A 25401-nucleotide genomic window follows, 5' to 3' on the forward strand; every position below is an offset into this window, starting at 1 on the left:
CGCTCCTCTCCGCCCATCTCCACGTACAGGTCTCCAGCATCACTAAAGGGGGGTCATGGTGAGTGGCCAAACTTTTCAGGTGGATTCTCAGCTTTCTGCTTCACTTGCTAATAATCCAGGTGTAATTTCAATAATTTCAACTTTGCTATGAAATAGAGGGAGAGAGACGTGTGTGCATGACTGTGCTGGAAAACAGAATTACTGTTATCTCATCTCCGTTTTCCCAGATCTCTCTTTTTTTATTTTTTTCTCCCGTTTGATTTGTGCTCCAGCCTTAATTGTGCCTAACTGTGCAGAGCTTTCCTCAACGCTCCTGTGTCACTGGCAGTGAAATAGCTGTATAGCACCAGGGAACTGGAGAGGGTGTATGGATTTAATGAGAGGGAGTGGTGAGGCAGATGAGGTGGCAGAAGGTCTCAGATGAAGTGTATTATGTGAAGCCAGGTTCTGGGCTTATATTGTGAGGAAAGGGAATTGGATGTAATATTGGAATAGCTGCATTACGTCTCTTAATTCAAAACACAGTGTGCACTGTCTGAGGTGTGTGTGACACTAGTTACAAGGTGAGATTGACATAAAATTCACATGACACTAAAGCAATTACCCCTCCAGCTCAAGGTAACCTCCAGAGAGGAAGTACAATGAGTACAATGAGTGCATGCTTAATTTATATATATATATATATATATATATATATATATATATATATATATATATATATATATATATATATATATATATATATATGAAGTCTTTGTAAACTGCTTTTAATTGTGTTTTGAAATAAGAACAATGGCTGAATGAAGCAGCTGCAGGATACTGTACAGCAGTAGTTAATGTTTGTGGGTTTTTCTGTCATACATACAAATGCCCCAGTTCACATGACTACACAAAATACAAAAAAATACTGTTGCAGTAGTGAACAAAAAATAGCATAACACAATACACATAACAATGATGTTTTTTCTTACAGATAAAAAAAAAACTTCCTCTTTCAAGCTCAGTATTGTGAATAAAGCCTGCCTCACCACAGGTTCTCTTCCTTCAACATAAATTAGGTTTTTATAACAGGACATACATTGTTGGCTCATCACTGTAGGAAATATCTGTCTGTTTCTGTTATTTACCCCTGGGCTTTTCTTATTGTAACATGTCAAAATCTCTTTGATGAAAAAAAGGTCTTTCTTTCACACAGACTTCCTTAAACCTATGGCTACACCATACAAGAAGTTGCAAAGCTGAGAGAATGGCTGCATTCAGCGACGCTTTTAATTACAAATTCAGCAAAGACCTTGGCTGAGATGGGGATGTGTGTTCAGGCTTCACCACGCACTGAGATGCAAGCCTTTCAGGAAGAGAATGAAACTCTATTACAATTCAAAGATTTCTGCCTAAATAACATACAGAATAAAAAATACATATATTTTATTAAAATAAGTGAATTTCTCATTAATGAAAGACCCAGAAGAATCAGACTCAGCTTTCACTGGCAATGTTTTTTTTTAAAAAAAACTGGTTTTCCATTCTCAGTAATGGTCACCAACCCTTTATGACACCTGAAAAAAAAGAGTAAGAAGATAATAGCCATGAACACACAGGGCTTCAAAGTCAAGAGCAAACACTTCAATGGCTTATGAGGACAAGCCGGGAAACTTACTGTTCAAACCAAGAATGTGAACAAATCTTTTAAGTGTGAATGTATTGTACACGTTAGATCTTGTGTACTTCCTCACTCCCTTTTTCTTCTATCCAGGCTTAAACAAAAAAAAAAGCTTTAATTGGTCAAAGTTCAGACTAAAACAGAAAATTAATTGACAGTAAAAACTTACAAAGCAGCCAGCAATAAAATGCTGTTATTTAGCATGGTGCAGGACACAACAGAGGCAGCTCGAAGTCAGTGTGACTGCTGGCTTTAATGATAAAATCATGTCATGGGTGACTGGGTCGCTATACCAGTGACATACTGTAAGTGCTGAGTCTGTGGGTGGAGGTCAGACAGGACATGAAGGAGGAGATGGAGGAAGAAGGAGATGAGTTAAACAGCTCTCATTAAATGTCGGTGCAGTTCGATTCTCTGAGTGATGCTGCAGAAAGTTTGAAGGTAATAACTTTTGTGGTATTTCAGTTTCAGGAAATATCACGAAATGCACATTTTCCCCAAGTTGAGCTGAATCTCGTCATATAGGCCACGCCCATTTCCAGCTATAATTTCCCAAAACTGTGAATGTTACGCTGCGCGTCCTGCACGGAATTTTACACGCAGAATCCGTGGAGTCATGATCAAAAGTTTTTGAAACAATTCTGATAATCTAAGAAATACAGGAACGACTTCCTGTAGGTTGCATTCAAAACATAAATTATTACAAATCTTCCCAGCTATCACTCCCAGTAACATAAATCTTGGCTTAGTCATTTCCATAGATCCACTGAAGCTCTGTGCAGAATTTGGTTCCAACTGGACACCAAAAAAATGCAAAAGCTATAAAGACGTTTACTCATACAAAGGAGGTGATGCTATATGTCTACATAGGCCTGTCCAATTAACACACAACAGTAGTAGTTTACTGTGCCACGCTGAGGTTCTGTACAATATTTGTTGCATCTTGGCCACTAGGTGGCACTTTTACACATAGTTAGAAGAACAAACCTACTTTTTTTTTAACTCATCTTAGGTTGAAGCCAAATCTGTATAAATTGATGCACGTAGCATCTAAGGACCCTCATGACTGTTGAATCACTTACTCTAAAGCGTAGTGTCAGTCGCAACAGGTCTACCCAGAGTTCCAGGCTATCCCAGTCTAGGTTAACAACGCATTGAAACACCCCTCAAAAACATTCTGTCGTCAGTGGAGTGTTTTCCAAACTCTGTGATGCTCTCCACGTGAGACAGGCATCACGCCCATGGGCCTGCAGGTCTGACTATTTCTTTATTTTTACATTTATTATTTATGCATTTCTACATTTATTTTATTTTTTCTATGTCTGTGTCCGTATGTTAATAAGGTGAATGACCAGCTCTATTCGCACACTGACTTTAGAGGATATTACAGACTTTGTAGAAGGGAGTTGGCAGGATAAAGTCTGTTTAATGTCCAGTTCAGCTGAATTGGAGTTCATACATACATAACCATCAGGGTTACAGTGCCGGGGGGGTCCATCGTTAGTCAAGCAGGCTTGTGTCATATAGATTTAATAGGAATCGTTTGCTTCTGTCTGTTTCGCCCAGCTGACCCGTCCTGCTTCAGACAGATGTTAGGACCTTCCACTCAATTAGCACATGGACACAGAAATACAGAAATAAATCAGTCTAGAAATGCTGGAATACAGAAACCAATAAATGTAGAAACACACAAAATAAATGAGGTTTTTGGCTGTTCCACTTTCCCTCGGATGCAGTTTGGATCTGAGCTGGCAAATTTCTAGTCATCTCTGTGATTTTGCTTTTGCATCTCTGAGTGTTTATCTGCTGTAGTGCTGTCTTTCAGCTACTATTTGTGGATAAATGATTGTTTCGGTGATTGCAGAGGGACACTTTTTGATCCTCGTTGTGATTGATTATTGCAATCATCATTCTTTTCCAGACAACAGCCTTGTCTTTCAGCTTGGAGTGGCCAGGTGTGTGTAAATGGGGGATGAAAAGAGTCATCAAACATGAGAAACTAGATTTAACTACACAATTCCACATTCCACTTTATCACAGCCATAGTTACCTCTGTCTTTATTTTTTTTAAGTCTCCCGCAGCGTTTTAATCCAGTAACCATCCACAAACGCTTATTGCCCCGGACTTAATGAGCAAAAGACAGCTGCACGGTGGTACTATCAAGCAGTCTACGCTTTAAAATACTTTGAAGTAGAAAAAAGCCCTTTGATCGTGGTTTAACATTGTTATATGCTGTTGCATCACCAGTCTATGGAAAATATACTGTAGTGCTCGCAGGAGAAGGAGGAAAGGGACAGATGGCTGCCTCTCCTTCTCGCAGACTTTGAAGTTTGCTTTGAAACTGTCACCAGTTTACCAGGAAATAAAAAAAAAATGTGCAGGTTACATTCGCTAAGTAAAGCTTGTGTATTTTTACTGACAGCCTGTCACTGTGATTGTGTGTGTTTTGATATTTGACTGTGCTGTCTATACTCTGTGAGCTACACTGCTGTTGTATTTCTTGGATTGGTGTTGTTTGCTTTTTTTTTATTATTCCTGGAGAGACCGTGTGTGTGTGTGTGTGTGTGTGTGTGTGTGTGTGTGTGTCGGCACCATCAGAGAAAAAGGTGTTAACTGCTGCCTGTGGGGAAGGTCTGGAGCATGGTTTGGTTTGATGGATGCCTTGTTTAAATCTTCACAAAAACAACCTGAGAACATCATTTTGATTCACAAACTGGCTTTTGTTGTTGTTTTGTAGATTTAATCAGCTTTTGTGGACATGGACAACCCTTCAAAGTGTAAAAAACATAGTCTACTGTTCTAATGACCCCCTCGGTTCAGCCTTCCCCTTATTTCTCCCAGCCCTCAGTGGGCACACGGCCCCTACAAAGGAAGGCACTTGCACTGAAATCCTCAACTGTGGACTGATGCTTAAAAGTTAAACACATTAGAAGCTTTTTTTTTTTCTTTTTTTTTTTTTTAACAAAGTAAAATATTTGCCCTTGAACATCCGTTTAAAGTTGTGATGTCCAGTGTTTTGGTCCCCACAAGTATAGAAAGCTCCTGGTTTTTGGACCCCATGAATATAGTAAAATAAGCCCACAAAGCCACCCACCCAGGCAATACAATTAAACAGATATTATAAGGGTCTCTAGGCGTCAGCCCTGTGATAGGCTGGTGACCTGTCCAGGGTGTACTCCGCCTCCTGTCCAATGTCAGGTGAGCCCAGCCCCTCCCGCCCTCATTAAAGAATAAGTGATATATCTAATGGATGGATGGAAAGAAAAAACATAAAATTCAACAGCAGCTGCATAAGTTAAGCAGCTTATAAAGTACAGTAGTTCGTTCGTGGGTAAGGGACATGGGACAAGGTGTGTGGATGGGCAGGGCAGTGAGGTGAATGAAGACTTCTGTTGGGTAACTAGAGGAAAGCAGGTCTGGGGAGATGAGGGGAGAAACATGGGCCAGGGAGCAGTGAGACTGGGCTGGGGACGTGGGGCCGAGGGGAGCAGAGGGACAGGTCGTGACACATTTGGAGACACAACCATAAGGAGAAAAAAAAAAAAAAACTATGGAGAACTAAGGCAGCATCCCATCAGGATGTTCTAGATGAGTCTGGGTGTGAGCTGTGGAGTAGATTTAACTAACCAGCATACCATTCATCGCTCTCTCTGCCAGCTCACTGTGTGTTTTTGGATCCATTCACACACTCATCATCTCTTAGACTCAGTGTACTTGAGTGTTCAGTGCAACCTGTCCTACCAGGCTGCCTCTGTGGTTGTGTTTAACATGAAACCCACAGCATCACCATAACGTGACACGTGACCACGACTGCAACACAAAACGACCACAAGACACGATTCTGCGTCATACTCCACGCCCTAAAGGGTGAAGGCATCAGCTGATTTCCATAATTCTCTTTGTGTTTTAGCAGGCGGTCAGCCACATGGAGAACAGTGGGAGGGGGGGCAGGCAACTGAAATTGGTACACCCACGCAGTATTAGCATATCGTGGAGATGTACAAACAGTTTTTTCCAGCAATCACAAGAGGGAGGCAGTGTTTTCAGAAAGGCTCTAATTTGTTCAGGCTAAAGTGGATTGGGTAGAGAGTAAGGGGGGGGAGGTGTTCCACGCTCTGGTGACACAGTGCCACTATTATCTGCCTGAGCAAAGCGTCCCCTCATCCACCTGCCCCTTCGTTATCATTAGCTAGCCTATGTGAGCCAGATAGTGTTTATGTGGGTAAGAAACTTTGTGGGTTTTTCGTGTAAGAGCGCTGGTTGCGTGTGGGCTTGAGGTAAAACCGTGGGCTGTACAGTGTAATAGCATGCATTCATACACCCCCTCGCACACGCAAAAACACACACATGAACAAACGTTCATCACTGCCTCCCAGCTTAGCAGCAGTCCTACGGGGCGGCATATGGCAAGACAGCCAACACGTTGAGGCCAAACAGCAACTCACACACTCACTCCAGTATGTGAGGGACTGAAGCAGCTTATTGTTCTTCATAGTAATAAATGGTTTGAAGCACTGTAGCTTCATACAACGTGTCCACATTTAGGACTCTGTTCTCCTACAGGCCGAAGCAGCACCAGAGCAAAAGTGCTCTTAGTCGTCTTTTTTTTATACCTACTCTTGTAATTTCCTGGCTGCAAACATTTGTTTGCATCAGGGTGGGAGGACTGAAACAATTGAAGCTGTGTTTGTGCTGATTAGCATCCGTTATGCAGCCGTTGCCCCAGTTACCCAATGTTCTGGATGGACACCCCACAGGAGGAGAAAGGATCGGACAGAGGGAGGAGTTTTAATTGATCTAAGATTTTCATGAGGCTGAGGTTTCAAACTTTTTTCAGTGTGTTAGTATCCTACTAACTGTCATGGATTACAGAGCGGTTGAGAATCCATCACTAATCTTTATTCTGTCCTCCTGGCATTCATGCATTCATAATCGGACTACAGCTTTCTTGTCTTTCTTGAAGCAAAACTTGAATTAGAGATTTTAGGTGAGGTTTATATGGATGTGATGTCACTGGATAAAGAGATCAAAATGCAGTGGAGCAAAAGTTTCTTTCTTATTCTTTATTTTACGATTTAGTTTTTAATTTGCTGCCTCGTGTGAAGCACTTTCTAACTCGAGTTTTGAAAAGTGATCTACGAATAAAAACCATTTTTTCTTACTTTCAGTGCATTGTGCAGTGTGCCACTGCATTTGCTGCTCCTCCTTCATCAAGATACCAAAGCAGCGAGGTGAAAGAAATAATGTGTGCAGCAGCCAGACGGTGCGAAACACAATATTTTCCTGCAAACGCGATGTCCACTTGGACAAACGCAGCCCTTATACAGTTTTTTCTTTGGGCCCACGTCTGTTTTCTCGCATCTGGGAGGGTTTGGTAATTTTCAGACACCAAAGAAAGTTGCTTTTGTGCCCGTGTAGGAGGAGAGGTGCGGCTGAGCCTTTGTTTATACTGATTAGGTGGCGCAATGTAATTTTGGTGCAGACATCGAGTTTTCCTTAAAACCTGGTCAAACCACCTCTTGATGGCAAAGGCGGACGAGGGGTAATTTTTGTGACTATACTTGGCATAAACAGTCATAGACCTCTCCAAAATAAAAAAAAACCACATCAATTATGTTAAGTGTGGCCTCTTTCCATTTGATATACTTTTTTTTCTCCATCTACTGCAGATTGATATGTGCGCCCCGACAGGCGCACAACCTCAAGAGGTAATGAAGCATAAAAAATAAAAAGGCACTAATGGTGCATGCAGAAGCCAAAACAGTTTCAGAGCATCGTGCTCACTTGTTTTTATTCTGCTCAGAATGAACTCCATGGCATTCAGGAAACCCTGAATACTTCACACACTGCCAGCACACTGTTTATACCTTCATTCAATTATTTAAAGCTTTAGACGAGGCACTGGAATTTAATTTGAACTGACCTCGTACATTTTTTTTTAAAGACTAACCAGCAAATCTCCATGCGACCGTCACTGCAAGATTTTGTTTCACTGCAGAAAGTTAACACCAACTACCAGACTATTTATTTAATTCTACTGTAAAATGATGAGAAGCAAACGGTGCCACCTTCTTTCCATGTGACAATCTCTCTTCTGTGTTCAGAATTATTCCTTTCACACACACACATGAAATCGCAATAATAAACTCCATCAAAGTCACTCACTTGTACGTGTCTTCACGTCCACATTCTTACACGCTCATTGTGTGTTGAAGCTGCAAGCAACAGCAGAGATGCTGTTTCTGTGCGCGCACACACACACACACAGTAGGCCTACTGTAGGTGAGTTTTTGGTTGAGAGGGTTAGGGTTAGGAAAAGTCAATGCAAAAAGAGTTTTTCATACTGGCAAAGAAAACATGTTGCAAAATGACTGAACTGATGCTGTTTAGTCAAAAAAAGAGAATTTTTTTTTTTTTACATAAGATTTCTTTTTTTTTCCACTGAAGAGTAGTAGAGTGTTCTATTTTATGTAATTCATAAAACACTGTGTTTACTGTATAATGTTAAAAGATTATGACAGAGCTAAAAGCAAAGGTCACATAGTTGCTGGCTCTGCTGTGGAGGGGTTAGTTACAGGAAAACCTTGGAAGTGTGGAAGTGTTTTATAGAAAAAAAGAAGAATAAGGGGAGAGTATGGCAAAGGGAAAATGCCAAAATTCAGACTACTTAGAATCTGAAAATCTGTTGGGTTCTCAACCACTCATCAGCTTTGGCTACCCATAACATTGGGTATTACCGATAACACTGGTTATCACCCATAACATTGGCTCATTCATGGTTCGTTGGTAGTGATATCTCTGCCATCATTATTATATATACATAATATTATTTAAATATATGTAGAGAGAGGGAGTCAGGGTGTGATTCTTGTTTTAGTCCAGAGTCGAGTTTTTTATTTCTCCTTCCTTCTCCTGCTCTGTTCAGCTGGGACAACGTACATCTTTGGCAAAGGAGGAGGCCTCATCACATTCAATTGGCCAGCCAATGAGAGACCGAGCACCAGGACGGACCGGCTGACCGTCGGCTTTAGCACCTCCCTGAAAGACGGCATCCTGGTTAGGATTGACAGCGCACCTGGTCTGGGGGACTATCTCATGCTGCACATAGTAAGTTCTCACACACGTTCTGCTTGTCTCATTTATGTACGGTAACGTCTCAGTTTTCTTTTCCAACTGCTCTTATCTTTGCTGTTTGGTCCGCCCGCTGTGTGCTGTGGGTGTCAGTTGACTCCATGCTGTGTGAGGTGGTCAGTGTTAGACTGAAAGGATAGAGTGTCATTACCAGCTATAGAAAAGTGCAGCAGAGAGAAGTGGTAGAGGAGAGGAAGAAAAAGGTGGCCAGAGAGAAGCACATGGTGGCATGTGGTGTTTCCATTGTGATTTAGAAAAACAAAACAAAAATCTGATCATGTATGTTCGCCTGTTTTTTCACCTGTAGTGTCAGAGCTGTTTTTTTTTTTTTTTTTTTCCAATCAACACAAGCAAAGTCTTAAGGCACAAATGGACATGACCAGCAACTTTTTTTTTGCAGGCTTTTTTTTTTGCTTTTTGAAACTTGCTGTGGTCACTAGTAAAAATTAAGAGCTCTGGAAAAAAAAATCTGTTACCCTGCTTGTCTAATGCTGCTCATTTCTCCATGATGCTATACATCTCAATACTGCTGGCTTTCATCCTGTTTGTTAGGGTTCACCACCACCAAGACCTTACATTTGGTGCCGGAAGTGATGAAGATGAAAACAGCTAGATTGAAGGGGTATAGCTTTTAGAGCGGACAGTATGGGACCTGAATGGATGTGCTGCATGATCATACACCCTAGGGAGGTGCACCTGATGCTATGGACTCACTGGCATGAGTGACTTAAGTGAAGGGTGGGACAAAAAGACTATTAGACTGGACAAAAGGTGGCACCAAATGCTGATATCATATGCATAACTTCAGAGATAAGAGGAGAGAGTCAGCCCCAGCTGAACACACCGCCACAGCAGGAGAAGGAACATGTTTTCCAGTCCAGTGCCCAGAGAAAAGGTGGGAGGCAGGCGGCAGTTCTCAGACAGGGGTAAAGTGATGACATTAACCACATTTTGGTGCCTGGTGGTGACATCAGTAGCCAGAGGTTGATTAGGCAGTGAGGCTAATTCCACATCTGACGGGGAAGGCAGGAGCAGCATATGTGGCCGTTGCAGCAGAGGACACATTTGCCCTAACGAGAACCTGGGAGAGTGGAAAAGCTCTGCCACTTTCTCCAGAGCTCAGAGTGTGGAAGAAGGAAAGGGATCCACAGTCAGCATTGGAAAGGAGCCTGACTGGTAGAGACCTTCCTGGTAGCCCTGTGAGGGTCCAAGAGCTTGTAGTTCAAGGCTCCATAAAAGTCCATAACTGCACAAGGTGGAGCCAGCTAGGCCTCTAGAAAAACCTGTAAACTCCCATTAAGACAAAGTCATCTTGTAAGCCTGCTTACTTTTACTTTACTTTGAGGTAGTAAACAGCTTAGCTCACCACATAATCTTGGGACAGCATAATACCCATCCTTCAGGAGTTGGTTTGGTTGCATAAGTCAGCTGACACTGTCACAAGGTCACAGAGATACACCCAAGAATTGGAGGAGCAGGTTGTGAGTGGAGACCAGGCAAGAGCAGCTGAAAATGTTCAGGTTCTAAAGGAGCTGGTTCCCCAGTTCAGTCCACAGTTTCAAGGACAGAATTAAACTGAGGAGGATCTGAATGTTCTCTCCAAATTGCCTTACTTTGATGCAGATCTGTTGAAGTGAGGCAGAGTATGTGGCAGAACAGGCAAGAGAAAATGGGGGTACACTGAGAACAGGTTGAGGGCTACCAGAGCTGGAGGTTTGGAATGCTGTCTTTTTTTTTCCTAGCTACAATACTAGGATGAGTCACTGCACGACAACAAGCAACTGTAGTGCAGCGATGTCAGGTGGTGGGGGATGGCTGTTTCCTCCAGAGACTAGGTGCGGAGCAAATCTAAATGATAGGGAAAGACCAGTACTTAGTACACAGGGGCTCCAGGAACAGGTGTTAAAGCTGGACCATAGCATTGCTTTGGCAGGCCATCGAGGGACTCTAATGACCATGGAAAAATTGCAAGCAGGTATTACTAGCCACGTTTGAGAACAGAGGCCCAGGGTTATTGTCACTCTTGTTCAATCTGTATGCTAGCAGGGGATAACAAAGTTCCCAATTGCAACTGCTTCTAATTATGGATTTTCCATTCAGTCAGATAGCTATGGGCATTATTGGGCCATTAAAGCAAACACAGTCCGGGTGTTGCTACATATTGGTAATTTGTGACTAATTACATGACTGGACAATCCTGAAGCATTTTTCCTAAAAGAAATCACTGCTAAACAAATAGCATACATGTTACTGCCTGATGTGTAGGCTCTGAGGCATTAGGAGTTTTCTGACAAAAACAAAACAAAAAGCATAAAGAAGAAGTTTATTTCTACTAATGCCAAAGACTAGAGCAAGTAGCTCCCATATCTCCTGTTTGTCTACAGCAGAGGTGTCAAACCTGTTCCACAAAGGGCCATGTGGCTGCAGGTTTTTGTTCCAACCAAGCAGCAGCAGACCAGACTTGACTCATTTAATCAACTGATCTCAGTCTTTATTGGTCAAACTGTGTGCTCTTGATTGGTTGGAACAAAAACCTGCAGCCACATGGCCCTTTGTGAAACAGGTTTGACACCTCTGGTCTACAGGGAGGTGCCTCAGCCTTCAACTGGCTTTTCACCTTGTGAGCTCCTTTAGGGGAGGCAGGTGAGAGGTCTCCTTGGCTTGCTGCTGGAGTCCTGGGTGGGAATAGAGAGGGAAGAAGTGCTAACTTTTTGTACATTGCTGTGGTCACTACTAAAAAAAAATAAAAAAAAATCCCTGCTTGTCTGATGCTGCTCATTTTCTCCATCACGCTGTACACCTCAATACTGCTGGCTTTCATCCTGTTTGTAAGGGTTCACCACCACCAAAACCTCACACCTTTGTTTCAGTGTTTATAATGAACAATTGTGTTTTCTCATTTCAGCAACAAGGAAAAATTGGAGTGACATTCAACATTGGCACAGTGGATATCAGTGTGCAGGAAAGCAGTACCCCAGTGAATGATGGGAAGTATCATGTTGTCCGTTTCACAAGGAATGGTGGCAATGCTACGCTGCAGGTGGATAACTGGTCGATCAATGAACACTTTCCAACAGGTACAACACTAATTAATCAATCCAATCTAAAACTAATCATCTTTACTGTACTTACATGTTCGCAAGGCAATATAGTAGCTGCTATCAACAAGATAAAATGGTACTGGAATAATGCTGTTATGAATCAGTTGAGAAGGTCACTGGACAGGATCTGCATCCAAAAGGAAGAGCAACATTATTAAATCTAATTCCTGCTTTTGTTCTCACTTTGTGTCTAACTTCTGCTTTAACAGAAGCACAAACATATGCTTTGAGTTACCTCATGATGGAGTATATTTGTCAGTGCCAAAAACCCCGTCCATACAGTCACTGTTCCTTGTCAGACATTAACCTCTGTGCTTTTTTTGTTCTCTCTCTTTTTTCTGAGCTGTGAAGCGATTAAACTCTGTGGACCTCAGCTGGTCTCCAGCAGAAACTACACCATTCAGTCTGTGACACAGCTCTCTTTGAACTTGGTGGCTTAGCAGGGAAATTATTATTGAAATATTATATATATATATATATATATATATATATATATATATATATATATATATATATATATATATATCAATGAGACAAACTGAGTTGGCTCACTTTTATTCTTGCCTTAAATCCTTGAAAGATAACACAGGTGCATGTAATGATAAAAGCATGGCAGCCAAAGCTCTAAACAGAAATTTATTTTAAACTCCGACTTTTTGAATTCTGCTGCTGTCAACTTATAAACCCAGTCTTTCACTGTCATAGGCAAAAATAAGTATATTGTCCAACTGTGGTTTGAAAAAAAATCAGGTGAAGTGACTGCCTTTAATGGGTAGTATTACAGTTTTAAACTGATTGCATAGAAATTATCTATGAAACCATGGACTGTTGTTGCAGAACTCTATACACTAACCACGATCTATAAACGTACACCAAACCAACAAAACAATATACACCTCTTATAAGAAGCAAACGATTCTTGTAAAACTCTTCAAACTCATTTAAAATTAGTTTTTGGATCAATACAGTAAACCGACATCTGAATAAGCACATGAAACACCATCTATACATGATAGTATGGATGTGCAATCTAAGGTTATCAGTACAAATAAGGGGAATATGTTTTGTTTTGTTTTTTTTCATTAGAATGTTCTAACATGGGATTATTGAGAATCTAATTTCAGGTTTAGTTTCCATGAAGCCTTGTTAATGGAACATATGGCACTGTGGGGAGAGCAATTGGAAAGTGGTGTTAAAGACAGAGGAAAATTGATAAGAAACGGGTCTTTCTAATTAGTTTTTTGCAGAGTTAAAGGGAGGAAGAGGAAGACAGGGGAGAGAACATAAAATGAAGATATAAATATGGGTAGTAAAAAAACGCTGTAGGGAAGAGTGTGAGTAACATTCCACTTGGGGACGTAGACCACAGGTAGTGTGGGGAGATTTACTGCACCACCCTATAAACCCCAACAGGACAAATACAATTACCACTATCAGGTACAATCTTTGAAGCCGTATAAAACCTTTGGGGAGTTGCTGCTCAGTGCTGTGTGTGAGGGAGACAGATAAGAAGCTCACCGAGACTTTGCCATCTAATCCCATGTGATTAAATGAAAACACTGTGGACGGTTTAATACAATCATATTTCCATCATGCTGACACAGCAAAGACCCCTCCCAGTGTCAGTGGAAAAGAGACTGTAGACAGAAGAGAGGAGGAGGAGGAAACAGGAGGGCATGTCCTTGAACCATGTTGATGATCCAACAGTACTGTGACACTGGCTGATTTGTGTTAATATGATGTCATTTAAAGTCTTTGAACAGTTGTTGCAGGGTTTTCAACGTCTTCTCCGCCCTGCCAGTTTCAGAACACTATTTTGATCCCAATGAAATTGTAGATTATATATTTAATCAGGAAACAGTCTTTGCATGAACCCCAAGGTTTAAGCCTCAATGGCCAAGCAGTATCTAACCTGAATGGGTTCTCTGGAGAAAGTTCAGTAAGGAAGAAGAGAATCTCTTCTCTCATGTTCTGCCTTTTTTCCTTTATGGGTTAACGTTGGCTATATGTTCCTGATCTATTTTCTTTGTTTCTTTTTCTCTTCATGATCTTTTGCTGGATTCTTTAAATATCAGTGCAGTTCTGCCCATCTGTCTTTCAGACCTATTAGTACATATAAAACACTCATCTGCTTGAGCTGCTTCTCACTTTTTCAGTTGTTTCTTTTTGTGGTCTTGTGTTAGTGGACGAGGCAGTGACCACTGAGGAAGATCCTACTCGCAGCGAGGGTGAGCGTCTAGAGTCGAGGCTTGTGTCGACTTGTGTCCTCCAAAACTCTCCTGTAAATTGGATATAAACGTACATCTAGATCCTAGTCTTGAGTTCAAGATCTCGCAAAATCAGCCAAAGCATGACAGCATGAATGGAGAGCACTCAGTCATTGCACTCTCCTCACTGCGTTTTTCTCTGGCTTCCTACACTTCTGCTCTGGTGCTTGTTCGTCCACCCCACAGGTTGCCAACATTCCTCCAAGACAGCTTTCTCAAATCTTTCAATATACTAGCCATCCCCCACTCTTTTAACATTTGATAGTTTTCTCAAGTCCTGGTTTAACCATAGGAAATTCCTTTAAAATGCGCCAAGTAGTACTGAGGCCATTCCCTCAGGTTAGGTGCTGCTCTGCAGTGAAGTTCCACATGCATCCTCTGTGCTCAGATGTCTCTTAGGTCTCACGACCCGTGGGCTAAGTCATGCATATAGCTGCTGGTGGTGGTGACTCATTTACAACCCCCTTCAAATTCATTAGCTTAATTTCTTCTACCCATGTCTTCCCTGTCATTCCGCTGGATCTGTCCCCTTGGCTTCTAACCTTCATTGCAGGCTAACCTCTAATCCTCTCCTCAGGCCATCTATAGCCTTTGTCCAAAAGTAACATCTATCTCTCTGTCCTCTGATCTCCCCTGCCTCTAGCCTTCATCCCAGGTTAACATCTAATCCTCTCCTCAAGCCGACCCTATATCCTTCTCTGCACACTAACACCTATCTCTCTCCTTTGGACTTCAGCAGCCCCCTAACATCCATCATAGGTTCATATCTAAATCCTCTACTCCGGTCCTTGGCAGCCTCTAGCCTTCATCACACGATAGCACCTATGTCTCTCCTCTAGCCTCCCCTGCCTCTAACCTTTGTTGCACGCTAACATCTTTCTCCTCTGGCCTTTGATGGCCACAAGCCTTCATTCCAGGCTGTCATCCAGTCATCTCTTCTGGTCTCATACAGCCTCTAGCTTTCTATCATAAGAAGTTGTTCCATTGTAGGTGACATGGCTCTGTATTGATCTTTTTGTTCATTAAGTTTCATGATGTCCAGTTTTATCTCCTCTTAGAAATGAATCACCCTCACCATGGTAAGAATGCTTTTATTTGACTTGGGGGGCCTCGTCCCATCACCCATCTTCATATGGGCCTGTGCTTAATGAAGATTCTTAACACTGATGAAATCTAATCACCAAAACTCTTGCTGTTGTTTACCTCAGTAAATTTTGTTATTCCCTTCTATTAGATCTCTCTTTATTGAAATGAAGCTTGGCAAAAGTTCAGTAAGGAAGATCTGTTCCCCCCATGTCCTACTTTGTTCTTTGGCTCTACTGTCCTTCATTTCCCATTTTCTTACACTGTTAAATCCCTCTGTTCACAATCCCGACGTTACCATATCTAACCGATGATCTTTGTGCTCACAGTCTTCGAGCCAATCACTCATCACTGGATGCCATTCTTTAATTACTACTGCAATTCTGCCCATCTGTCTTTCAGACTTAGTATAGCATAACCCACCTCCTCCCCATCACCACCACAGCCTCCACCACCCGCTGGCTCTGCTCCACCACCATTAGATGCTTTAGACTCTGGGGGATCTATCTTGTATCTCATATGAGACTACGCTTCATCCGCTTAATGAAGATGCTAATGAAGGTCTAATCACCAAAACTCTCTTTGATGCTTACCTCAATACATTTTGTTAATCCCTTCTATTTGATCACTTCTTACTGAAACACAGTTTTTGCACAGTTGATCTTGCCAACGCTAAACTGTGGCTGAAAATTCAACAATATCCTGATTTAGCTAAAACCAAAATCTGTTGTCTACTTATAATGCTTCCATGTTCCATAACCGGCAGGAGAAAGAATTATTATGGTCTACAAGAATGAAAAAATTAAGTGTTTAATGATAAAATAAATCATTTGTACAGAGACTTGTACAAATGCACTGCAGAAAATACAGACAGATTCAGTTCCAGCTGGAGTCTTTCTGGTAGCTAACCAGCAGACTGGTGTAGGAGACATGGGTCTCTGTCTGCGACTCCATCAGAACATGTATCCTGCAGCTCAACCTGCAACTGCAGTTGTAAAGAAACAGGACATTCACAGAGTTTCTCTTGCGTACACTCTCTCTGTGCCTCTGTAACATCATGAGTAGAGTCAGTAAATGCTCTATGCAAGCAAACAGTCTCAAATACGCTGCCGCTCCACATCACTGACAAACTTTAACATGCTTCCCCCCTAAGCAGCAGAAGTATGCATGAAAAAAAAAAAATAGTTAGTGTTAGGGTGTGAGGGTGGCATTTGTGGATGAGTAGGGGAATAAATACTGTAGTAGATATTTATGGAGACCAGGGTTTACATACCTTTGATGTATTGTTCAGTGACCTTCCAGGGCCTTATATTTACTTCTCAGATCTGCTACCTGAGCATAAGGTGTTCCTTAGGTTTGTCCACTCCCTGCACATACACTACATAAATTAACGAGCAAAACTGGACATACACAGGGAACAATATCTGTGGTGCCGTCAGTTTTTTTTCAAGGCATCTGAACTGCAATTGGTTAAAGATATTTGGTGCAGAGATTGCTAAAAATGGGTGAGGTTTTTAAGCGAGTAATAAAACTTTTAGCAGCCCTGAACTCCAAACTTAGTTTGAATGGTTAAAAATCAACAGGTTTTAGAGGCTTCAATCTGTAATGTATGAAGAAATCTTGCTTCACTGCAATCCAGGGTCACCTGAGGAGTCCTTCATGCTGTAGTTTTTAAAATGTGCATAATCAATTAACTCCAAAAACTCCTCCTCAGGGATTAATGTTTAAATTTTGCAGATGAACTGTTGCAAAAATAAATAAATAAATAATAAATAATTAAAACAATTTAAATAGAGTGTAATATCTACTATAACTGTATGAAAATATTGGACACATTTCTGTGTTGATCACAGTCGTGTGATCTATTTCAGGCCTATATATGGACAGTGGTTGGGTCTTCGTTCTGTACCTTGTTTAGCCTGTTCCAGGTTTAGTTGGATGGTGTTCCACTTCACTGACCTCATGGCAAATTTGGTACACTGTTGTCAAATGAGTACAAGTTCACTGAAATTACAAAAACAGATACTGAGAATGTGCAGTATACATGTAGAGTGCAAATGGAAGCGTCACACCAGCTGTACGCTTTCATCTGTAAACATGTGTTTACTTTGTTAGCTCTAACACTGTGGATTAAACCCTGCCTCAGTATCAGATGTGGCCAGCACAGAGCTGATTTTAATGGTTAAAATATATAGAAATTAAGTAAAAAGTTGCCAGGTCTGGCAGTTGAATGTGATCTTTTCCAGTAAATTCATAAAGGGTAGAGAATAAATGCATTTCTAGCTTCTAAAGAACACATTTAACGCAGAGAATGTACATTTACAAAGTCCAACATGTCAGCAACACAAGATTGCACTTGCCCACTCACAAAACCTAACCTAACTAAACTAAACTAACCTAACAGACAACAAAACACTGTCCATCAGTTTATTATACTCTGACACAAGATATTTTACAACAGTTATCACAATCAGCGACAGATCTTCTGTGTTAATGATATTGAGATACACAGCAGAATTCCATGTTCACATAAAAACTCTCCCAGGAAGGTGCATTTGAATGTATTTGATCGGCCTAATGCAGTGTCTGGCAGATGATAGTCACATTGCACTGCAGCAAAAAAAATGAGCCAGGTTCAGCTTTTTTTTTTTTTTTTTTTTTTTTTTTGCCAGAGCTCAGTGTTGATGCCTGCTGATCCAGCCCAGTGGTCTGACTGGACTGAAATGACTGAGGAGGCTTTAGAGTTATGATGTGATCCAAACCCATTTGGATTTATAAAACGTTTCCATTTTTTTCCTGCTTCATGTATGTAATAAACTTGTTCTGCATGTAATGCAGAACCTAGTTATGCCATATCAGTGTCCCATTATGTGTAAGCTCTGAGCCCTCGCTGACAGATTTACCCATCAGCTATATTTTATAAGGGGAATCCTCATTTGTACCAGTATGCATATACTGTCCAGTGAAATGTAAATAATATCTACTATAACCTTATGGGATGTGTGTTATGTGGTGCTATGTCCTGTTTTTCCTCTGCCATATTACAATAAGCAAAGCCAAAAAAAAAAATGTAGCTGATAATCTATTCTGAATCCTATGATGCATGCAAACCTCAGTACAGTAGCACAGGCTATTTCCAACTATTACTTTTTTTTCCTGTTTGTTTTTCCATAAAGACCAAAGATAAGGAGTCCACTTTTATGATGTAACTAAAACAAGTTTAATAAAAATGTAATCTTCAGATAAAATTCTTTAAACATATTGTAAATGTTAGAGGGAAAGTCATATTTCCTCCAGTTGACATGATGCTGATGACCAATAAATGTCTTTATAAATGTCTTTTTAAACTTTGAAGGGAACAGCGACATTGAACGCTATCAAATGGCCAATAAGAAAATTCCTTTCAAATACGCCAGACCAGTAGAAGAGTGGCTACAAGAGAAAGGTAATCTCAAACAAACATATTTCTGTTCTCATGTGTGTTCACTATACTGATATCATGTGAAGAATCTCACCTGCACTTCCACAGTGAGAGAGGACTAAATGTTTGCTCAGTGTCTCCATTTAAGGCTCAAATGAACTGTGTGATTTTCAAAAACAATGAGCAGTTTTTATTTGAGTGTTTTCTGTGAAACTCAGAACATACCACGCTGATGCAGGACATAACTTATTCATACAAACTTTTTCTTCTTTTTTTTTTTTGAAGTTGTCAGATCAAAGTGCTGGTTTCCATTTCTAACAAAGTACCGTTAAAACTTGAATGTAAACCCATGCATGCAACTGGAAGTTCCTGTGGGCTAAAAATTATAAATACATATTTAACTAAGGAACTAAATAAGAGTAAATAAATGAGCCAATAAACTGTCAAATAATTCAATGTATTTAAAAAAAAATGAGTTAGTAATGAGTTGAGAAGAAATCTCATAATTATACCATGTTATGCATAGACCTGTTGCCACTGACGGTCGTATTTTAATTGTGTAAGTGTGACAGCCAGTGCAAAGTGGTAGGTGCGTGGGTACATACTGTGGGCATCTTAAAGCTAACCTGTCATTCTGGTTCATGTGTATCCAGCAACACAAAGTGCAAAAACATTGGGTGTGGTGACTAATAAATACATGCAGCCAGTCACATCACTGGTCTTACAGCTGGAACAGCTGGGGCACAGAGACAGTGAAGAGACAGAAAATCAACAAAAAATCTTTAGCTTTAACAACATGATAACAACTTCTCTCAGTACAATGTCTAAGACCCGATTTCCACCAAAATGCCGAGCTCTCACCTGTTATGTACCTGTGCACTGTTCACTTTGCACCGGCCGCTCAAATACCTGAAATAATAATATCGCTTGCACTGGTTGTTGCGCCACAAAAATAAGGCTCTTAGTCTTGTTTTAAATGAATAGTGCAGCTACAAATAAATATATGAAAAGGTTCTTTCCTCTGCCGAAAATATCTCACATCTGGATGTCTCCTTCAGGACGGCAGCTGACAATTTTCAACACCCAAGCAACAGTCGCAATCGGTGGTAGTGATCGCAGCCGGCCCTTTCAGGGTCAGCTGTCTGGCCTTTACTATAACGGCCTGAAGGTGTTGAACATGGCTGCTGAGGGTAACCCTAACATCAGGATTAACGGCAGTGTGAGGCTGGTAGGTGATGTGCCCAGTGTGGCAGGCTCAGCCAGGACCACGGCCATGCCTCCAGAGATGTCCACAACCTTCATTGAGACTACAACCATGATGTCCACCACTACCACACGGAAACACAGATCCTCTTCAACTGTACAGGTATAGATACACTTCCATAATAACTACACCTATTATTTTATTATATTTATTCATATTTTTACTGAGAGAAAAAGATTATAACCAAGTCACTGTCTCGGGGGGACGGGTCTTACATAGGGAACTTTTACTGATTGCTCTCACAGCTGTACTGGAGTTGTATTTGAACTGAGTTAATTGCTAGTTCAAACTGAACTGCTCCTGTTAAAAGCTTGCAAAACAAACCAGTCTGTGGACACAGCTAAATGAAGGTGGAACTCCTTTCAACTGGCTTAACTGTCAGAACAGAGTCATCAAATCACAAGGAGTCAACACTTACCATAAACCATCCAACACCCTAAGATCTGTGCTGGTACACCCTGAAGACAGGAAAACCACACCAGATCCAGGACAAGACACTGAATGAACAGGTCTAATAACAGAAATTGAAGGTATTCCATTTAAAATAATATTTGTAGGAATCGGTCAGAAGGAGTGCCGTCCAATATCTGTCCTCTAATTCTAAAGATTAAAGATTTATTTGATTTGTGGCTCATGAGATACTGAATTTTCTGTGGAAAAAACAAGCCTCACTGTTTAAAGAGCGACTTCAAATGAACTTTCATGCTCACCTTCTAACTTGTTTTGTGCATTCTCCCTTGTCTTTGTGCGTGTTTTTTTTTTTTTTTTTTTTGCTGGGACTGTGACCAAACATTCTGCCCTCGAAGCATACGGCAGATGACATTGTGTCATCCGCAGAGTGTTCGAGTGACGACGAAGACCTGGAGGAGTGTGAAACTAGCCATGCAGGTGGGCTAGGTTAGTTTGCATTTGCTTGCTTTCTATGTGCTTTCACTCATCTGCACCAGAGGATCGAGAGATCCTCAAAGCATCACACCCCCATGGTTAGACAAAGTGTAACTTCATAAAACAGCTGATGTAGTGTCAGTAAGTACACCACACATTACCCAACACAAGGAAAGCTGGATTATTACACGCAAAGTTCAAATTCAAATTGAGAAAATGAATAAAAAATTGAACCGGTACGTCAGTCATACAGAACGTTCATTTAACATGTTGCTAGTTAGCCACAGTAAGACAGAAGCCATTTAATATCATGGTCTACACTTGCACATGGGGTCGTCCAAAGTGGTTAACATGGTCGCCAGTGCGCATACAGATTTTGTCTACTGAGAGGAATAAGGGTTAGTACATGTCATCACAAAGGTGCAAAATTTGTATGACGGTGAACCATGTTCTCTGCACTGATGCTGCAAAACGTGTCACATCGTGTGTGTGTGAGTCCACTGCTACTGCCATTCACTGCTCTACAAACTTTCATTTTGAAATAATACATCCTGACAGTTTTTGTTCTTGAAATTTGTTTTAAGCTAATACGCAGCGTGTTGTCTAGACCACATTGATTTATTTTCCTATTTTTTTTTCCCCCACGTGTTTTTCCATACTTAGAGGCTTGCGTTGGCACATGTAATAGAGAACAGATATCATTGAATTTCTGTGTACAAGCTTTTTTTTTTATTTTTGGGTCATACTTTTGCTTTTAGGTGTACTTGTTATTCTGTCTTTTTTGTATAGAAATATTAAAAATTCTAAAATGTTTTAAGAATTGTGATAATGCAGAGAATCAGTTTGAAAGAATTTGGGAATTTCCACGTTTTAGCCACATTTATATTTTTGTAGGACACTTTGCTATTAAATAATATGTTTTAACATGTTAGTAACATGTTTAATTTCTGTAGGCTGTTCTAAAAAAAAAACATAGGCTTTGAAAATAATGTTCACAATTTGAATTCATGATATCCGCCCAGACAGCTTTGACTAAACACAACACCTTTACATTGCTGCCAGTGGGTGTAAATGGAAGTCAGTCTTTCTGCCACTATAACCAGTTATTATTAAAACAGCAAAGGACACAGATTTAAAAACTTACTGATAATACAATTTAATATAATATTACCACAATACATTTTAAGAAAACTTTTTTTTTCTAGCTTATTCAATCAGACAGTCAGACTTTTAGTTCAAGAATATTTGCATCTTAAATGATGGTGCTGCAAATAAAAAGCTAGTTGAAGAGACTTTGAGTGGCCCTACATGACATTACACGAGTAAATAACTATTTTCGTTTTACTTCCAGGATCAACATCAGGTTGTGTATTTTTCTATCAAGTGACAAGTTTGTGGTCTTATGCTTAGTGGTAATATTCAGACATGACAGGTGAGGAATTGGATGACGTTCTGCTGCCTACCCGTAGGTTCACCCTGATGAAGGTCATTCCCAAATTTTTTCAAAGAGTGTGAAAGGTTGTGGTGCAAATGGGTTCAAAAGTTGTGCTGTGAAGCCTGAGATTCATGGGGATTTGTGAAGAAAGACAAAGACAGGGCCCCAGTCATCCAATCATATGTTTACACAGAAATTCACACCATTCTAACCCTAACATCACTTTGACGTTAACAGCGGCATGCTTTGATTTGAAATTTCCTTTGTTCTTTTTTTTTTTTTTTTAAGTCAATGCTGTTTCCTTTTTTCTTTTTGTCTTTTCTGAGTTTTGTTGTCAAGACATAATTCCCGTCTATTCGCCAAATATCCAAAAACACATTCTTGTATTTTGGCCTCATCATGTGTGGCATGATGTTTTGGTGGGTGATAATTGTTTCCACATATATTCTGGAGAACCATGCAGCTTTGTACCATGCAGCTTTTCATAATAGTAAAAAAAAAAAAAACCTCCCTTTTTTTTTCGAAGCAAATAAAAAGGCAAAAACAAAAACATTTTCTTGCCATCAACTTTTTTTTGTCCTGAACATGGAAAGTTCCAAACGTAACTGATGGCAGCTTTAGTTGAAAACTAGTGGGTGTATTCTCCTAATTCTTCAGTCTTCCGGTGCCTTTCCTTCCCCTACCAACCTTCCTAACGCTGTACTGCATTTGCACATATTCTTGTGTGGATGGCAAAAAAATATTTTTTTTCTTGCCACAAATTCTTGTATTTTCCACTTTAATTTTTTTTCTTAAGCAATCATTGGTGCCATGATTTAGCAAAAATCATTCTCTCCCCTTTGATCATTTCTTTGCATGCATTTTAATCGACCCTTGGCTCCATGCCCCCGCATTTAGACTAACTTGGTTGCTCCGTCTGCATTCATGTCTTAAGTTGGAAATCTTTTTGGCGGTCGTAGCGTCATCGAATGTCGTCTATCTTACCCCACGCTGTCTTTACTTTGTCAGAGTGGCTGTTGTCTGTCTGGTTTGTGTGGAGAAGTTATCAAGTGATTCTGTTCTCTGTTGTAAATCTGTCGTCTACTCCTTACCTGTCAATTAATTTCATAAGATGGCAATTAAGAAGGGTTCTTAAAGAGTTTACGCTGTAAACTGTGAGATATTTGATGGACAAGTAAACAGGTTCTGTATTTGTTCTTGGAGACCAAAGATATTCTGACTCATACAATATGATTTCAGCACAAAAACACCCCACGGCCAATAATAAACAATACAGTTCTTTCCCATTAACGCCCAGGTTCATTTCTTGAAGCTGTGAATGTCACTCTTAAATCTTACAACTTTATTTAATAAGACTCTCAATACTGTTTTATAATACAGTGCCAAATGAAAGGTGGGGTTACTGTCTATCCAAACTCTGTTAGACCCACTTCACCAATTTATTCCTCACTAGTCATAACTTTTAGTTATGATTTGTCCAAAACTGAACCTGTAGTACAGCACAGTCTTATTTCACAGTCATGGTGAGCTATCATAAAAAATAAATGAATATATGAATAAATTGTAAATAAAAAAAATACAGACATCAAAGCCTCTCCTCTGCAATCGGCCATCGTTCCTTGGTCTAGGAAGCACCTTCCAGAATATACTGGATATTCAAGGTCCCACATAATCAAAGACTTGAGCCCATATATGATAAAATATATCAGATTTACCTTCTGTCAGATATCCCACAGGAAAAAGGTGGATTATGACCCTTTGATTTATAGGCGTGGTATTCCTAACAGAAGGAAACTGCTTTCTCCCAGAAACCCTGAATATGGACTCAGGTCCATATAGTGTGTATAAAACTATAAACCTCAACTGTAGTTCCTTAGCTCTGCAACACATGGGGGTAGAGGTAAAGAATGAACTGTGATTATCAGTATTCTGACCTTATTAACAGGATTAGGTACCGGCCATGAAATACAGTTAGATAGTTCCGACATTTAATACAGCTTCTTTGCCAATGGCATTACAAAATGAAGTGTTTCGTTATCAGTCGCAGCGAGCTGACAACTTAGTTTTCTGTGCCTTAGAATTCAGGGCTTCTTTTTACCACATGTAAAAAATTAGGCCAATGAGTTCTCTGCAGGGAGGAGTGTAGAATATGTGGGAAATAAAGACAGCACTGGTGCTGGACTGGGACTTCAACAGATATGCAGCATCAGACATCACATGAGTGGTCACTTAACGAGTAAAGAGGCTGCTTTCCAAGGGGAGGGGAAGATTAAACTCCACACACACACACTATTCAGTGATGAACTGTGAAACAGCCATCTGCCTAATTTTCTTATTAACGACAGTGCCTAATGAATGTCTATGAGGAGGCAGCATTTTGATTGAATGATTGCAATGTGTGATCATCACATGTGTTAAAGATTTGCTGCTTTTTTCCGAGGGGGCTGATGATGTGTCAGCACTGCCAAAAACAGGACGAGGGTGGCTACTGTAGCTTTGGCAGCCACCAGCTTCCAACGACTCGCATCAAAATGCAGTCGGTGTGTGAGAGATGACTGACAAAACAAACTGTTGCACTGTTTGGATAGATATCTCAGAACAATCCTTATCTGGCCAACAGCGTCACTGCACTGGCAATCTGTTCATAACATCAACAAGCAGACACCAAATACTAGCAGCAAATGCACACCAATAATGGAATAGTAATGCCTAAGATATAAATAAACTACACTAGTACCACCCATAGATGCATTTATGTTGGCATCAAGTAATAACATTTAATGTGGTCAAAGCAGGAATGTTTGATAACGTAGTAAATCAGGTGATTCTTCCAGCATCTCTTCCTGTCCTCATCTGAAGGAGGACACATATGCTGATCCCAGTTTGAGAAGTGCGGCACCAGAGTGCAGTTACATTTCACACAGCCATCCACTGTGACACCAGGCTGCTACAAAATGACAACACACCTCTACACACATCAGAGAACCGTTTCAAACATAATGGCAATATAATTTCAGCCTTCACAGTGTGAGATACAGTTGAATTATGACTAAAATAGTGGAATTGAAGCAACCATATAGATGGCTTTATCAAAAATATTTTTAGGATTATTTGCTTCTGTCTTTATTATACTAATTACTTGATAGAAAAAGC

General features: G+C 40.4%; 1 protein-coding gene and 1 long non-coding RNA gene across 2 annotated transcripts in view; one reads left to right on the forward strand and one right to left on the reverse strand.

The window, feature by feature from the left end:
- The window catches only part of nrxn3a (neurexin 3a), a 236892-nt gene that overhangs the window by 203773 nt on the left and 7718 nt on the right, over positions 1–25401 (forward strand). The window contains exons 18-22 of the mRNA XM_041060565.1: positions 8587–8768; positions 11698–11869; positions 18599–18688; positions 19723–20030; positions 20735–20816. Coding sequence (XP_040916499.1) covers positions 8587–8768; positions 11698–11869; positions 18599–18688; positions 19723–20030; positions 20735–20816 — 834 coding nt within the window. The remainder of the gene's footprint in view (positions 1–8586; positions 8769–11697; positions 11870–18598; positions 18689–19722; positions 20031–20734; positions 20817–25401) is intronic.
- The window catches only part of LOC121197146, a 208200-nt gene that overhangs the window by 38192 nt on the left and 144607 nt on the right, over positions 1–25401 (reverse strand). The gene's annotated exons all lie outside the window — the stretch shown is intronic.

Source organism: Toxotes jaculatrix, chromosome 17 (genome assembly GCF_017976425.1).
Source record: "Toxotes jaculatrix isolate fToxJac2 chromosome 17, fToxJac2.pri, whole genome shotgun sequence".
Taxonomy (NCBI): Eukaryota; Metazoa; Chordata; class Actinopteri; family Toxotidae; genus Toxotes; species Toxotes jaculatrix.